The following is an 18,511-nucleotide window of genomic DNA, read 5'->3' on the forward strand; positions in this document are numbered from 1 at the left end:
TCAGGGCTTCTGTTGTAAAGAATCCAGTTCCTATGGATAAAGATTCTAGAGCTTTGGATAGGTAATGAGGGATTTGAATTGCCAGTTTCATATGCTGAAGTACCAGAATTTTCTCCTTTCTCAGTTAAAATCTAAGGTAGATGCTTTGGCAGAGGGCATAGAGTGTAAGGAATTACAGGATTTGGTTCATGCCTCTGATCAGGTGGGTAAGCATTCTTTGCAGTGTGGTTTCGATGCTTTACAGGCTTCTTCCAGGGTGGCTGCCACTGGATCAGTTATTCATGCTACCCTTCAGTCTGAAGTTTTGTTTGGTTCTCCTGTGGAGTCAGTCTTGAAGAAAATGGAAGACAAAGCTAAGTCTATGCAGACTGTTAAGGATTTTTTGCAGGTGCAGCCCCCTAAGTTTAGCAGAAATTGGCCTACTAAGGGATGGGCTTATCCTTCTTCTGATTTTCAGTCTAGGGGCAGATCCAGAGCTCAGGGTTCTTTCAGGCCTAGGACGTGGCTTCAGCTGCCAGATCCTTCCTGTCTGGCAGCTCCTCTGGGAGGAAAGTTGGCACTTTTCAGGCAAAATTGGCTTTTGGTCACCCAGGACAAATGGGTGTTGGACATTATAGACCGAGGCTACAAGTTTTATTTCCACACATTGCCTCCTCCTCAGCAAAGGGTGGAGGCTCACAAACAGATTTCTTTACTTCTTCAAAGGCCAATTCTGGTTTTGTCTATCCTCAACTCATACCTGGACATTCCAAAATTCAAAATGTTGACTTTGCAACAACTTCTGCCTCTGTTAGGCAAAGATCACTGGATGGTAACTCTGGATCTCAAAGAGGCTTATCTTCATATTCCTATCAGGCCCAGTTGCAGGAGATTTTTTTTTTTTGGGCTGGGACTTTACATTATCAGTTCTCTTGATAGCCTTCTTATGGTTAAGAGGAATACAAATTTATCCTTATTTGGACGATTGCCTGATTCTTGCTCAAGACAAAGACAAGCTACTTCACCATCTACAGTATGTTCCAGGCTGACTGCAAGGACAGTCCTATTCTGGTGCTTCCCAATGCCAAACTGCATATGAGGAAGCTACAATGGTATCTCAAAATTGTATGGACTCAACAACACTGTCATTCAGATAATACCTTGCATTCAAAAGGAATGTTTGTGGGGATGCCTCAGACAAGGCTTGGGGAGCACACCTCAATGGAAAATGGGTTCAAGACGCCAGACTTCAACATTTGCATATCAACTTGAAGGAGATGTTAGCAGTCCAATTTGCATTGATGGCTTTCAAGGATCTACTTCACCCAGGACAAGTGTTGATTCAAACAGACAACACAACTGTCATGTGGTACATCAACAAGCAAAACCCATTCTTTGTAGGCAAGCTATGATTTTGTGGGAGACTGCTCTCAGTTTGCACCTCACTCTTCAGGCAAGGTTTCTGCCAGGAGCACAGAACTCCTTAGCGGATGTTTTGAGCAGACAGATGGTGGATCCCGGAAGTTGGATCCTCATGTATTACAGTTGACAGTGATTTGGGGACTCCAGACATAGATCTGTTCGCTTCTCCACTAAATTTCCAGTTGCCAAAGTTTTGCACAAAGATGTTTCATCCAAAAGCTTGGAAAGTGGATGCTCTATCATTCAGTTGGAACAATCTTCACATCTATGCCTTTCCTCCTCTGCCTCTCCTTCCCAAGGTGCTCTTGAAGGTCAGACAGGACAAGCCCTCCATGATTCTAATAGCTCCAGATTGGCCACGGCAGCACTGGTACTCTCTGCTGAGGAGTTTAGTATGGGAGCCTCCTTGGCCTTTGCCATCAATTCCACACCTTTTGTCCCAGGCAGGCAATCATTTCCTCAATGTCAGGATACAGTCCCTGCATCTGACAGCCTGGCATATTCTGTTCTAGAACCTGAGCTTCCTCAACAAGTTTTGAATGTCATTTTGGAGGCCAGAAGGCCTAGTACAAGGAAAGTTTATGCTGATAAATGGAGGAGATTTTTTATTTGGAGCAAAGAAAAGAGCTTTGATGTTTCAGGGCCTAATTTGAGTGTTTCACTTCAGTATCTTACAGAATTATTAGACAAGGGGTTGTCTTTCTCCTCTGTAAAAGTTCATGCTGCAGCCATTTCTGCTCACTATGACTGTGACCCACCATTATTCTCTCATCCTTTGTTTCCTGGGATCTCAATTTTGTGTTGGAAAAACTCACTTTACCTCCTTTTGAACCTGCAGCTACATCTGAGTTGAAGTTTTTGTCTTGGAAGACTGCTTTTTTGTTGGCCATTACGTCTGCTAGAAGGGTGTCTGAATTACAGGCTCTAATGGCAGTTGAACCCTTCCTGATTTTTCATAAGGATAGGGTATCCCTGTGTACTAACCCTACTTTTATGCCTAAAGTGGTTTCAAATGTGGCCTTGAACCAATCTATTCATTTGCCTACATTTTATGCTGATCCCCAAAATAAAGGGGAGAAAATTTTGCACTCTTTGGATATTCACAGGCAGTTGCGTTATTATTTGAGCAGAACTAAGGGGTTCAGACAGTCTCAACAGTTGTTTGTTTCTTTTGCTTTGGGCTCTCAGGGGAAACCTGTTTCAAAACAAACTATTTCTAAGTGGATTGGCCATTGTATTGCTTTTGTTATTCTCATCATGGTAAGGAGATTCCGCTGGAATCAGACCTCATTCCACTAGGGCTACTGCCACTTCTACTGCTTTTGTAGCTACTAAAGATATTTTGGAGGCAGCTACTTGGAGTTCAGTGCACACTTTTACTAAACATTACCATCTCCCTCTTTATTCCAAATCTAGGGCTGGGTTTGCCACTACAGTTTTACAGGGCATGTTAGCAGCTCCCAATGCTTTATGATTTTGCCAACCTCCCGTTACCTTTGCTTTGGGATTCTACCCACAGGTTATGACTGCAGCAATGTGAGATGAAGAACATAGTACAGTTTTGTACCTACCATAAATGTAGATGTTCGAAGATCCACATTGCCTCCTTCCCCACTGTAGTTTGGGGTGGTTGTGTGGTTTGGGTTGTAAATATTGTTTGTACATGGGTGTTTGAAGGTTTTCTGTTTTTGGCTATGGCCTTTCTTTTTAGGGCCTTCTGACATCTGGGGCAAGAAAGACTGAGGATATGACATTGGTCATGCGCTTTAGTACAGCCTAACACTTTGGTATTCAGGCCGACCGAGGACAGCGGACTACCCACAGGTTATGACTGCAGCAATGTGGATCTTCGAACATCTACATTTATGGTAGGTACAAAACTGTACTTTTCTGCCTGCTTTCCATACCCTTAACATGTTCCTAACTTCCTGTAACACACACAAAAAAAAGTGTTGCTAGAATAACAGGATGTCTGTTTGCCTGAATAATCTGAATTGTTAATTAGTGACCTCAAGCCTCAGTGGTTCATCCGAAAACCACATATGTTATGAGGAGCAGACCAAAAATACAAAGCAATAATCTGATTGTCCTATGAAAATCTAGACACTTTGGGAAGTATGGCGGTAAGTGTAAATATAAACAGACCTCTTTGACAGTGCTAAGTGTTTTACAGTTTTGAAAGCCACAAAAACATTTGGTGATTTTTTTTCCCCTTTAACTAGTAGTACATGGAGCAGATAAAGCTCCGTGCACCACAAAGAATTATGATCATCTCGAGGTGAATTTTTAGCATCCATGTCTCAAACACATAAACAGGTTATGATTAGCGACCTGATCATAATTCTCTATATTATGGTTCTTATGGGCCTATGTTTACTGATCGAACCACACATTCATCAAATGGCCATTCATCATACGCAGACCATCAAAACTCCCTCTAATCGAAAGGCCATATGATCTTACATAATGTCATTGAACGATCATAGTTGGCCAACATAAAGGAAGAAGAAAGTGGTACTTATTGGTAATGTAGATATAAGGAAACCAGCCCTTTCCCCAATGTAGTAAGATGTCAGAGTTGGTATATATAATTACGGGGACAAGAGAAGGATTCAGTGAATATTGGACACTCCTTATGTGGAGGGCACAGCCCCCCACTAATTATATATACCAACTCCGAGATCGCATTACAGTGGGGAAATGGCAGGCTTTCCTTATACCCAAGTTATCGATAAGCAAGTATTAACTTTCTGCTTCCTTTATGTTGGCCAACTGTGATCGTTCAGTGAAATTGTGTACCATCATGTGGTCTTTCATTTAAAGGAAGTTTTGATGGTCTCTGTAGGTGGTCTTTCAATTAAAGGAAGTTTTGATGGTCTGTGTAGGATGAACAGCTGTTTGATGAACGTTAGGTCGGTAAACATAGACCCAGTTCATGTATGTTTCTATAGTAATTGTTGTGGTAATGCTGTGTTCATAATGGTTGTGTCTTTAAATTGGATTTCATTGAGTAAATTATTAATTTAATTGTGTCATGTAATCTGTTGCCTTTTATAAGGGGTTATTTTGGAGTTTTTTATGATTATGAAGAAGTCTGGGTGGAATTAGTGGTTTTAATAAAATTGTTTCATTTCTTAAGCTGTTATCCATAATATGTTTATAGATTAACACTATGCTAGTTGTCTTTGGGAGCCATTTTAAGCCTAGCCAGTTTCCCTAAATGTAAGAATCAAGCCATATTTTGTGAGATAAACACTTTAACCATTATGCCAATTTTCAATTCCTAATAAAAATATTAGGTTATTAGTCTACAGATTATTATAAGCCTAACCAGCAACCAGAATCATACCCTGTATCTTTTATCTGTGAAGTAATGACCTTAACCATTGTGTCAACACCACTCCTCCATTGGTTTTTTTTTTTTTTTTGGCTCATGTTCTACTTTCCCAATTTTATATAAGTGTCTGTCAATTCACTCATGTTCTAGCTTGTTTGCTCTTGTTTTAATTGTCGCTTTCTCCTTTTTCTTTTTACTCCTTCAATCGCCTGCATCAAGCTTGTCAAATGCCAATACTTTTCCATTCCAAAATAGCATTTAATGTTACAGGGAATGACCCTTGAATGTCTATCCTTTATTTTTGCATCCTCTCATTGCATCAACAAATTGAGAGTAGTTCCATAAAGATGCATCTGAGTAATCATGTTTCATGAGCGCCTTTTCTTTGCCACCTTTAATTTTTCTTTCTGCTTACCATATTTTCCCATAATACTTGTTGTCTCTCATAACAAGTCAGAAACTCAAGTATTGGCCTAGACTCTGACCCTTCTTTTCCGGCAGTGACAAGTCTTTCACTGATGCTACACACAGGTGTCTGTAGTAAAACCAGTCCACTGTCACTTCATCTTTCACATGGTCTAGCAAATCACTTTTTTTTATTCTGTCTTCGAAACACCTTAAATTCACCTTACATGCTTTGTCTTTCGGTCCACTAAGATGGATCTTGATTTGATGAAGCCACTTCACTGGCCACCTTCTGAATCTTTGCCATTTGCAGCTAACATGATCCATATCCTTCTTTCTGTTGGCCTTTCAGATATTTGGCAATATCAGTTGTAGCTTCAAGCTTTTTTGTGTAAGCATCAAATATCATCCATTTCTATATTTACGCTTGTATTGCCTCCAAACTCGCATTCAGTCTTAGCAGCTTTTTAGTTCGTCTGTATGGCAGATGCCAGACGTCATTACAGCTAAAATCTAAGTCAGCAACTTTTTTTTTGGGAGGGGGGGCACTTGCTCCACTGCTGCCACTGACTTCAGGAGCTGTATCACTTGGTTCCCCAGTACTCCAGTCTGTAGAGGCTCCCATACAACAGCAGGACCCTGATTTAATGCACACTGGGAAGGGTGTCTCCCTTCTGGAAGAGCCATGCACAAAGGAAAACACTGACTTTGAGTGCAGGTTCTTAGGGATCCTGTCTACTGTTTACTTTCAAACAGGGTGGGACCGGGGAAGTGCCATCATACTGCAGTTTGCAGTGTTGTTTTTCCTGTTGCCCTATCCCAACATGGTGATGGTGATCTTGTAGGCTGGATGGGCAGTGAGGTGTGGGTTTTGAGGATGTGACCACCCTGGGCTCTTAGGTCTACTGTACCTACTATTCCATGTCCCCAGCTTAAGTAGCTGTTCACTGCCCTAGCCTCTAACAGGGCTTCATGACTGATCTGTCCCATCACCACAGTCCCCTCTTTCCCAGATAGTCTTGTCATTCCTTCCTGCCTGTGCTGCCAGACACCTGACCCCCTAATTGAACTCTGGTCACCTGAGACTTAGCTAAGATGTCATCCTTCTGTGCCACTGGGAAGTCAGCAGCTCATTTCCCTCAGAGTATTCCTTTTCCTTACATAAGCCACTTCCTTCAGAACTAGTCATTGGGCAACACCTTCTCCTTTTTACCAGTCTCATGAGCTTAATCTTTAATATTAAAAAAAAAATTGCAGTAGGATTTGAAAATGTATTTCCTCAAGCAGTACTGCACTTGTTCCAAAAGCAATAGTCATCCTTAAAGATTCATTGCATTAAGAATTTGTTCGAAAAAAAGCCACCATGTTTTCCCCCATCCACTTTTCTTCTGGGAGACCAACGGTCCTTTTATTACTCTTTCCACATCTGTTTTCCAGGTTGTCTAATTTGTCCAACAACTTAAGTTTTCGTAAGAAATTGTTTATCTCCTCCTTGAGTCTTTTCTGTACTTCTGTTAGTTATTTCTGTGTGTTTCATCCTCTGGTCATGTCATAAAGATGCCTTAAAAGTCGTTTGCTGCGTAAGCATGCTTCTGTATATAGTCTTCCTTATTTTGGAATTCTGTTTTGCAGGTTAATTCCTGGAGTGGTAATTGCTTGTCTATACTTCAGAGAAAAGTCTGTACAAGCCGTGTTTAAAGAACACGTTCATCAGGATTGACACACAGTTATTATGCAGGAAATAATATACAGTTGCTAAAAGAAAATGAAGAAAGAAGTATAAATTCTTTGTTCCCAGTCAAAGGAACAAGAAAGCCATTTATGATGAAACTTGATTTTTTTTAGGAGGTCCAAATTCCTGCTATTCCTACTTGGCAGCCATCTTGTGTACAATATGTTTTTATCAGATTAGTTAATGAAATTCATGCTGCAGGTGGATTGGAGACTCTAAATTGGCCTTGGGTGTGCGTGTGTGTGTGTGTGTGTGTGTGTGTGTGTGTGTGTGTGTGTGTGTGTGTGTGTGTGTGTGTGTGTGTGTGTGTGTGTGCCTTCTGTGGAAGGTTGGGCTGGCAACTCGACACTGTAAAACTCCACTGCCAATCATGAGCGGAGAGGTGATCCACTTTGGCGACCCCTAACCGGGAAAAGCCAAAAGAAGAAGTTAATGAAATTCAGCTTATCAAGCTGTCTCACATACAAAAAGCATTAGTAGTTTTGGCACAACTGTTAAGAAAGAAAACATTTCTATGGTGTTGATTCTTCCTGCTTTCTTAAAATGGATTGCAATTTGTTTATGTTAACACTTTTTAGAAATGGCAAAGAAATATATAAATGCTGTAAAATTAAAAGACATTCAAAAAGGTTTTTGTCTGACTGCAATATAACAGAGGCAATTTTTGGAAATTATTCCATAAGGGTCAGAATGTAACTGTATAGATCTTAAAACCATGGTCTCATATTAAGTATAGTTTCCTTCTACTTTGGATAAAATTTGTAATTGGTATTAAGCTTGTTCTATTGTATTTACTGTATTCACATTTATTTAAAAAACAAGATATTTGTTAGTGTTGCTTAAGTAATAATTGCAGCTAATAGGCACTTGAAAAGTGTGTTGAATGAGGGTAGGTTATCTTGTAAAATACTGGTAATGTGAAATCATAGTAAAGGTTGGCACAGTTAAAGATTTCAAACAAGCTGATTAGGTAATGCTTTTTAAAGAGGTTTTTACCACTTAAGTCTTCCAAACTTGAACAGTTAAATGCTGATTTATTATGTGTGTGTGTGTGTGTGTGTGTGTGTGTGTGTGTGTGTGTGTGTGTGTGTGTGTGAGAGAGAGAGATAATAAGCCAGTCATCCCTTTACAGAGCGATATAAAACTGTAGTACCACTTCCTGGACATTATTTGTTTCATAGAATTACGTTATTTCAGGCATACTGGTAACACTTGTTCAATACACTTGACACTCCCCAGGTAACGGAGTGTTATGGGGACCCAATTGGTCTTTATCTGCTTAATTATGTAATGGAGGAAGAGAGTACCTACTAATTGAGAAGCTGTCCGAAATTAAGTATTATGGTATGTAATACATGTTAAATGTACATTTTTCCTTCTAATGTTTATTCCCCCTGTATCACACAGTGCAACACACACACAGTCTTGATTGTGTCCCTTGTATTAGCAGTTTGCAGAGTCTCTAGCCTGCCCAATTTGATTACAGGTTTGGTTAATGTGGAAGGCATGTGCCTTTAAATCCATCTTTAACAGTTAGAGTGCAGCATAGCATGATGGATGATGGTATCAACTATTGTGTCAAGAAACTGGCTATAATATAGGAGTTTTTCAGTCATCAGTAACCTAAAAGGAAAGCACACTACCAAGTAGCTCAGGAATGTAGCTTTTTGAATCCCCTTCCAGTGCATCACTGGCAATGAGATAAGTAATGAATGAAAATAGCATTTGTTTGACTCCTATTAAAGACTATTTTGGATAAGAAGAATGGAATTTTTGGGGCAGCAGAAAATAGTTGAATAATGTGCATAAAGAAAATCTTTAAAATGGCTGAGTGCAGTTGTCAGTATGGCTGCTGTTAACTGAAGAACAATTGTGTTCTAATTTCTTTTAGATTGATTCATCAGTATCCTTTAATGTAAACCACGAGGCATTTCCTTTGGTTTTTAATACTTACACAAGTTTATTGACGGACAAAGAACTTCCTCTAAATCTCAAGGTAAGATTTTGCAGTAGGTTATGCGATGTGTTTGAATAAAATAAATGAAATAACAGCTTTTGAACAAGAATTTGATTTTTGGTGCACCTTTGGATATGGGTTCTCTAAAGTATATGTACTTTTTGCTCACAACAAACTTCTTGCTTTCTGCTGCAGTTGTTCAGTGAAAGGGATCACAACATGTCAACAGAGTTGCTGCATAATCAGAGATGTTCTAATACAGAGGTTCCCAAAGTGTGGGTCGCTACCCACTGGTAGGTTTTGTTAAATATTAAACTAATAATTTAAGTATGAGAATAGTTTACATGACCTCTTTAAATTCCAAAACTAACACTTCATGGTGGCAGTGTCTTTTCCTTTAAGGAGGACAGTGTGTGCTTCACATGCATGCATGCTGACGTGGACGTAAGCTCAGTCTGCACTTACCGTGAAATTTAAACTAGCTGTGCTGCGTTAAGTGTGAGTGAGTGCACGAGTGTGTGTGTTAAACTTATTGCAGACTGTAAGGCATTCACGTTTTTTCCATATTTGGATGATTCTTGTATTTGCAGACTTTTTCCAGTTGTCAAGAATTCTTGACAAGTGTTTAGAATCTTCTAGTCAGTCTGGGTTTTCAAGTGGACTTTTTAGAAATCTTCTATTATTCCTTCTTGCAGAATAGTTTTCCTGAAATGTATGTTAGATTCTGCCCTGGGAAGAGATTTTCTTTCTCTAGGGAAAAAAGTAAAGATGATCCTGAGTTTTTCCAATCAAACCCAGGTGTCTGTCAAGACGTTTCTCAGGATTCCGGGGTGCATTGCTTCTGTGATTCTTATGATTCCCCTGGCCATACTTCACATGAGAAAAATCAATGATTTCTCAGTTTAGTCTGGGCTCAGCATTTGCACCCTTTTTCTTTTCAGCCCCAATTCTAAGGTTTGTAAGGAGGGGGAGGATCTTTGGTGGGTAGATCAGTTCTCCTGGAACATGGGCCCTCCCATTCTTCCTTCCATGTTCACTTCAGTTTGTCACAACAGATGCTTCAGACATAGTGTGGGGAATTGTACCTAAAGGGGTGAAAGTGCAACATCTGTGGAACACACAGGACAGATAAAAGCTTATTAATATCAAGAGATGATGGCAGTTAAAAGTGCTTTGAAAGCCCTGAGTTATTTATGATCTTCAGGACCTCTGCAAGTTTTCACAGACAGTGAAACAGTTAACAAACAGTGGGGAATGAGATTGTTTTCCCTGCTGCAGACTTACTGTGATAGTCTAGGTGGTAGCAACTCAGCAAATGGTTTACTCTTCAAGCTTTATACATTTCATCAGAGCAAAGTATTATAGCGGACAAGATAAGCAGGACCAGGACAGACCCTCCTGAATTTAAATTGCTCCTGGTGTGTTCCAGAAATTGATATCACTGTGGGGAACACCTCAACTAGATGTTTGCTGCCTCTCATAACATATATTTAGAGTTACTTCTCCAGAATTCTTTGCAAACAGACCTGGAAGGCAAATGCTTTCTCATAGATGGGAATGTTCCTTCATGCTTTTTTACCCTTTCCACTAATATTCAGGGATCTTCTAAAGGTTCGAAAAAACACCCAAAAGATAGGGGTGGTTACTCCCTTTTGGCCTAGGCAACAGTGACCAAAGGTAAAAAGCGTTGACAGACACAGCACAAAGGCAAAACCAAGATTTATTCCAGACACAAACCACTCCAGAAATCAACCACAAGTGAGCGCTTTCATCTCCTAACATCGGAGATTTCTTCAGACTAGTGGTGAAACAAATACAATACACTTAAATATCATTCTAACATCAATTAAAACATAATTAACCCATAAATTAGAATTAATTAGTTAAAAAGACAAGAATACTGAATGCTAGTGTTTAAGCCCCTTTCTTTTTAAATACATAATAAATTCTTCTCTATTATTTAGTCCGGGGTAGAAACATGCATTTAATCTCACTTGCCATCAGTATTCAAGCCAACCCAGCTCTTCTTCAATATTAATGTTTATAACTTTGGGATGAATTGCATCTATAACTAAACATTTAAAATTATTTTTACATTTTTTATCCATATAGTGTTTGGCCATTGCATTTTTTGCATCACCTCTACCTATTGCATAGTGATGCTCATATATCCTTCTATATAATTCTCTACCTGTTCTACCAATATAGAAGCACATGCATTCTAAGCATACTAATAAATAAACTACATTTTTGGACTTGCATGTAAATTTGCCCAGAACTTTTACTATAGTTTTCCCTAATAATATTTCATTGCTATCTGTATATAAAAATTGACAATAATTACAATTAAAACATTTGAACATGCCTTGTTTCTCCTCTATTTCCTTGCATTTGTTTAACTTAGTTTGAAAAAAATCTTTAAAATTCTTAGCTCTCTTCTGCACAAATCTGGGTTCATCTCCTAATTTCTGTAAAAGATCTTTATTACCTTTAAAGATGGCCCAATTATTTCTAATAATTTTTTTGATCTCATAAGAATCAATGCTGTTTTGTACCGCTAAAGCTGTGGTGAAGTCCGTACTATATTCTGTGTGGACTTACTCTAACATCACATTGTTTCTTTTAAGGACTTCTTCATTCATGATTTTATTTAACATATATTCAGGATATCCTCTGTTACTCATCCTGTCGCAAAAACTGTTAGCTTCTTTAACGAAAATATTTTCATCATTTATTAAATTACTGATTCTATTGATCTGGCCTTTAACAAAGATTCCCCCAGAGGCAGAGGGGGTTCCAGAGGTGAAAGATGCCCCTTTAGGGGCAGATGGGGTCCCCAAAATCAAGACCCCAGGGATTCTTTCTCCGGGCAGTCTTATCAACGCTCCTGAAGCGTTACCTGATTGGTGCAGAGAAAAATGAGAAAACCGAGGAAAGCAAACTGCCTGCCACTCTATTACAAATGATTGATGGGTGCAGAGAATAATCTCCAGAGGCATCCCTCTAATATCTCACCCAAAATCTATGAAGTACCTTCTTCATGTTCCACCCAGTCAGAGGGAAGAAGTGGCTTCAAAGGTAAGAAAGCTGGGTCAAAAAAGTCATCCAACCAGTCCCCCCAGACAAATGCGGATCCTGTTTTTACTCTATTCTTTTTGGTGCCAAGAAAGACCGGGGACTGGAGACCCATTTCGGATCTCAGCCATCTAAACAAGTCAGTGGTTCAAACCAAATTCCGCATGGTCACTATATACAGTCCATTCTCTCTTTTTTTATGGGAGGATGTTTGGATGTGCTCGACAGACCTCCGGGATGCGTATTACCACATCAAAATGGACAAATGCTCCAGGAGTCTCCTTCGCTTTTGGCTAGGAGCCAGTCATTACCAGTTCAGAGCCCTGCCATTCGGTCTCTCGATGGCCCCCAGAGTGTTCACGAAATGCCTAGCAGTGGTAACAGTTCATCTGAGACTTCAGGGATTCCAGGTGTTTCCATATTTAGACGATTGGCTCCTCTCCGCCCCCAGCAAGCGCCTCCTGACCATAGCCCTCTACTACAGTCTTTCACTGGTGGAGTTTTCTAGAAATCACAATCCATTGGGAAAAATCCAGTCTTCAACGTACTCAACAGTTAGAATTTATTGGGGTAATTTTCAGTACTTGAACAAGCCTCGTTTCTCTTCCGGCTCACAGGCTTCAGAGGTTAAGATTACAAGTACAAGTGATACTCTGTCAAAGAAAGGTGTTAGCAAAAGAAGTTCTCCAGGCTGTGGGGTCTATGGCTGCAGCCATTCCAATTGTTCCCCTAGCAAGATTACATATGAGACTTGTTACAATGGCTCCTTTTGTCCTAATGGTTGGCAAATCTTCACCTCCTAAACTCCCAGATCCTCATCACCAATTCCTGCAAGCAAGATCTTCTTTGGTGGATAAGGAAAGACGAAAATCTTTGTTGTTGCCCTTTCCAGATCCCTCAACCCAACGCCACGGTGACTACGGATGTTTCCCCTGATAGCGTGGGGGGCCACTTTCAGGGAAATACAGTCCAAGGCACGTGGTCCAGCTTAGAGGCCATCTTGCATATCAATGTTCTGGAGTTGAGAGCGGTGCTGTTGGGAGTTGCAGGCACTACATCTGCTCCTTCCATTGGGAGTGATTGCGATCCAATCAGACAATATGTCAGTAGTCTGGCATATAAACAAACGAGGGACCAAATCCTACCCCCTGTGTTGAGAGTCCATGAGAATTTGGCACTGGGCGATAGCTTCCAACCTCTTTCTTATAGCAACGCATATTCCGGGGAGCTCCAACGTGATTTCGGACAGGCTGAGCAGATGCATCCTCCTTCCACACGAGTGGTCTCTCAGTCCGAATGTGATGGCAGAAATTTTCAGCTGTTTGGGCCAGCCTTGCTACGATCTTTTTGCTTCCCCCTTCAAACAACAAATGCAGCAGCTTATTTGCCCCTTTTTCACCAAAAGGGGAGTCACAGAGAGATGCTTTGACTCACGATTGGCCCACGGGTCTCTAATATGCTTATCCAATTCCCTTGATACCCCTATTTTTAAAGAAAGCAATTCGGTTGAGATGCAAGGTAATCCTCATTGCCCCATTCTGGCCTCGACAAGTGTGGTTTGTGGTTCCCCTTCCTCCAGCCTCACCTATTACAGCCTCCATGGATACTGAACACTCGTTGGGACCTAATCTCTCACCCCCAAGAGTTGACTCCTCCAAATCTGTCCACTCTCAAGATGACAGCTTGGTTTCTCCACTTCGGTTAGTCGCCAGGCAGGAAACTCTCTCCTCACCTGTTCGTGATATTATCGTGACCTCCCATAAACCATCCACCAGAAAACTCTACAGAGATAAGTGGAAAAGGTTCACTGTCTGGTCTAAAGAACAGATGCTAGACCCCTTCTCAACTCCTGCATCTGTTATACTTCAGTACCTTTCTGAGTTGTTTGACAATGGAGTATCAGCATCTACTATTCAAGTCCACTTGGCAGCTATCTCCAATTTTCATGACAGTTTAAATGGCATTCCTCTTATCTTCACCCGCATTACCAAGACCTTTCTCAAAGGAGTTTTCCGTAGCAGACCCCCAGTCAGGTGGCCTGTAGAGGCATGGAATCTCTCTCTGGTATTACAGTCTCTCTCTACCCCCTTTTGAGCCTGCTGCCAAATGTGACCTTAAATTTCTATCATGGAAATCTCTGTTTTTGGTGGCGGTCACATCAGCTAGACTGATATCGGAATTACAAGTCTTATGCATCAAGAGTCCGTATTTAATTTTTCATAAAGACATAGTATCTCTTCGTACTAATCCATCTTTTCTCCCCAAAGTGATTTCTGATTTCTCTGTTAACCAGTCCATTGAGCTCCCAGTGTTTTTCCCAAATTATTCCAATAAAGGAGAATACTGTCTATACTCATTGGATGTATGTAGACAATTACATTTTTACTTGGACAGGACTAAATCTTTCCGCAAGTCGAATCAACTTTTCATCTCCTTCTTTGGACCAGAAATGGGATGTGCCATATCAAAAGTCACTATCAAAATGGCTCAGAGATTGTAATTACTTTTTCATATTCACAGGCAAATGAACCTAATCCTGTTAATATCAAACTCATTCAACGAGAGCCATTGCAACTTCTTTTGCTTTTCTCTCCAGGGCTTCTATGGACGACATTTGCGTAGCAGCCATTTGGGCTAAACCCCATACTTTCATCAAACATTACAGGAGAAGAGTGGGCTTCCAGCTCAATGGTTCTCAGGAATGTTCTTCCATAAGGGCCACCCAGGTTTTCAAGTAGCTTGGGATTCTGTCCCAGTGATGAATGGGAAAAAGATTAACAATATCAGATAAAGAAGTTAAGTCTTACCCTAACGTTCCATCTGTGTTGTTGATCTTCTTCCATTCATCAAATCCCACCCTCTGTCCCCCACCAAAGGCTCCTGGTGGATCTTATGGGTCCTTGTGGTGTTTCAGGGTTTCTGCGCAGAAATTGCCTCTGCTTTTGCTTCTATATGTTGCATGCAAACTCGATCTGAGGTTACTGGGAGAAGGGCATTGTGGGTAGCAGCTTAGCTCAAGAGTTTTTGGTGTACGCGAGCTTGGTATTAGGCAGACTCTGTTCCAAGGGCTTGGAACCGAACCCATCAGTGACTAATGTAAGAAGATCAACAACACAGATGGAATGTTATGGTAAGACACAACTTCTTTTTCCTTTTCTCCACTGTAGTGCAATCTCTGAGTTGGTATATATAATTAACGAGGGAGGGGGGGGCACATCCCCCCCATAACGAGTGTCCGTTTTTTTACCAAATCCTCTTCTTGTTGGGGGCTGTGCCGCCCACTCCCACCGCAAATTATATATACCAACTCCGAGATTGCACTACAGTGGAGACAGGACAGGTTCCCTTATACCTACATTACCAATAAGTACTACATTCCGCTCGCTTTATGTTGGCCAGCTATAATTGATGAAATTATGTAAGATCATATGGCCTTTAGATTAAAGAAAATTTCAGTGGTCTGTGCACAATGACACAATGAACATGCCCTTCAATTGGTAAACAGACACATCTACCCTACCTCATTTTCTGCAAGGATAGTGTTTCCTTAAGAACTAATGTTTTTTTGCCCAGAGTGGTTTCAGAGTTTACCGTGAGCCAGTCTGTTAATCTCGCTGCTTTTTGTCCAGAAACCAAAAACAAGGGAGAGAGAAAACTTCAAATCTGGATGAGTGCAGGCAGCTGAAATGGTACCCAAGCAAAACTCAATCAGCTGTTTGTCTCCTATGAAGGTAAGAGAAAAGGGCAACCAGTTTCAAAGCAGAGTAATTTTAGATGGTTGTTTCAAACTTTACTATTCTTACCATAACAAGCCATTTCCATGCAGGGTTAGGCACATTCCACCAGGACTTCTGTTGCTTTCTGGAAGGATGTGGACTATAGCAGTATTATAAAGTCAGCAATTTTGTCCTCTGTACATACTCTTATAAAGAACTATAAACTAGATTCCTTTCCCAGGCTTACAAGTAGCTAGAAACCATCTCCAGCGGTTCCTGGATTCTTAATTTACTTCCTCCTACTTTTTTTGTTTCCAATGGTAATCTGCCCAAATATCCTAGGTTATTATAGTTATAGCAATAATCTGATGTTGAACAGTTAAATTGTGTAAGCAATTTACAGTAACATTAGATGTTCTGATAGGGGGTGACCACGGTGGTGCAGCAGTTAGCATTGCCGCCTCACAGCAAGAGGTTCTCCGGTCGATTCTCGGCTGGGGTTCCTTCTGTGTGGAGTCTGCATGTCCTCCCTGTGGTTGCGTGGGTTTCCTCCCACATCCCAAAGACATGCAGTAGGTGGATTGGACACTCTAAATTGGCCCTAAGTGGGGTGTGTATGTGTGTGTGCCTTCTGTGGAAGCATGGTCGCCGGGCTGGCAACTCGACACCATAAAACTCCACTGCCAATCATGAATGGACAGATGATCCGCTGTGGCGACCCCCAACCAGGAAAAGCCGAAAGAAGAAGAATTAGATGTCTGATGGATCACTTTACAGTAGCTGTTCTCTCCCTACAGTCCCGCTCCTTATTTATTTATTTTTTTATACTGAGAGGGTGTGGCTGCATACATATACTTATCTATATAGTTACTCTTGTTTTACATTTCCTAGAATTTTTGCATTTGGATCTACTCCCTCTCTTTTTGGGGCAAAAAATTATGTGAAGCTTTTGGAGCTGTAACTGTTTTTTATGTGGAGCTCTGCTTGATCTCCTGGCAGCTGGAGCATATGAAAGGCGCCCTTTTGCTTGGATAAGTGGGTCACCTGATCATATCCCAAATAACTTAAGCTATTGCAACAGTGGTGTATTAAAACACCTAGGGATTTACTTAGACAGATATACTTTTTAATCATTTTATAGGTTTATTTATTCAATACATCAGAACACTGCCAAAATTTTACAATGACATTTTTTGCAGTTTTCATTGGCAGCTGTGCCTGTCATACAGGGCATTATCAGACCCCACTTTGATGGACCTCCTGCATATCCACAAAACTGACGGTACCAGAATTACCTATTCTAAAGACTTAAATCTTGCCTGTGATATAAATAGGACCTGCTGGAGAGATAGGTATGTATCCCAGAGACTACCCAATCTATGGAACAGGCTCCCTATCCATGTGAGGAGGAGTTCCTCCCTAACCTAATTCTAGTGCAACTTGGACAATTTGATGGTAAGCCAGGAATTCATCCCTGGTTTGACACCTGTCTGTAATGCAAACAGATAACTAAATGGTTCATCTCCCAGGCCCATGCTTACACTTATCAAGTGTTTCAGAACTTGTCAAGAGATTTGGAATGCATGGCTTAAAAAGGCCCTTGTGGTCGTTAGCCTAGTAAACACGTATGAGCTGATTTTTCAGGTTTTGGATGTTTCATTTTTTTATTTTTATTAAATGGTATGCAATACTTTTGGTTCTAACAATTGCTGTGTTATATTTTGAATCAAAAGTGCTAAATCATTTTATCATTACTGTTTAGCACTCAGAAAACTGAACTGGTCAGAATTCCCTCATAACCTACTCTTCTTATAGCTTCAAATAATTCATTATGTTCTATACCAACACACTTTCTTCCCCAGCATGACATCTATCATCTCCCTCTCCACCCCTGTTAGAACCCTGTGAAGCTCAGAACAACATCTCCTTAGTGTTCTCAAGCCAAAGACCAACATAGAAAAAAACTCTATAGCTGTTAGCCTGATGAGAATTGGAATAGACTACCTCTAGACATCCGATACATTAGATCCAAATCCCAATTCAGAAAGGCAGTTAAAATTCACTTCAAGGAAAATAAACTATGTTTGTGATGTCTTCCTCCTGGCTGACTCATCTCCCTAAGGTATCCCATTCTCTTATCTTGCTTCTAATTCTGTGAAACCCCACCTTTCTCCTAATTTCTCTTCATTGCAACACCGCTACTCATCTTTCCTTCTTCTGTTCTTCTATTCTGCATTCTTTTCATACTTGACCATCTCTTCTCCTAGTCACAGCCAGTCTAACTTTTTCTGTATAAACTTTGCAAAAGCTAACATCTGTCTGTATTATTTCTTGTTTCTCTCCTCTGTATCTCCTCATGCTGAAAGGTATACTCAGTTTGCCATGTATGTTAAACTTGCTATTGCTTATGTCTATGTAAATCTTTTTGATTATTATATGTGAAATTAATTGTATGTTTTTACTGTGGAGCTTTTCTCCCCGGGTCTCCACTGAAAAAGGGCTTTGTCCCAGTTGGACTAACCAGGTCAACAAATGTCAAATAAATTATTGAATTTAACTGATTATTATTTGCACTTATGCTTTCATTGATTTGGTTATTTTTTTTATAGTAGACTTGATTTACAAAAAATATATATTTTTTCATTTGCCTGTTTTTGCTTTTCACAAAGAGTTCCAAGCAAAATGGTGGCTGTGTTAAGTGTAACCTATCTCATTTAAGAAGTCTGATTCATTTGATATGCCTGTCTAGAATTTTTGCTACTTTGGTCTGTGTTGCTCTGGAATATTAACCTTCCCCTCAGTTTTGAGATTGTGGTTTCTTGCAACCTCAGTTTTCTGTTTTGGAAGACCATATATTTAGTCACCATTACTTCAGTTAGAATTTTGTC

General features: G+C 40.3%; 1 protein-coding gene across 1 annotated transcript in view; it reads left to right on the top strand.

Annotated features, from left to right (window-relative positions):
- The window catches only part of PRKDC (protein kinase, DNA-activated, catalytic subunit), a 4,917,417-nt gene that overhangs the window by 2,688,974 nt on the left and 2,209,932 nt on the right, over positions 1-18,511 (top strand). The window contains exon 33 of the mRNA XM_044065724.1: positions 8,767-8,871. Coding sequence (XP_043921659.1) covers positions 8,767-8,871 — 105 coding nt within the window. The remainder of the gene's footprint in view (positions 1-8,766; positions 8,872-18,511) is intronic.

This window comes from Protopterus annectens, chromosome 3.part0, assembly GCF_019279795.1.
Source record: "Protopterus annectens isolate FY-2018-M chromosome 3.part0, PAN1.0, whole genome shotgun sequence".
In the NCBI taxonomy this organism is placed as follows: Eukaryota; Metazoa; Chordata; order Ceratodontiformes; family Protopteridae; genus Protopterus; species Protopterus annectens.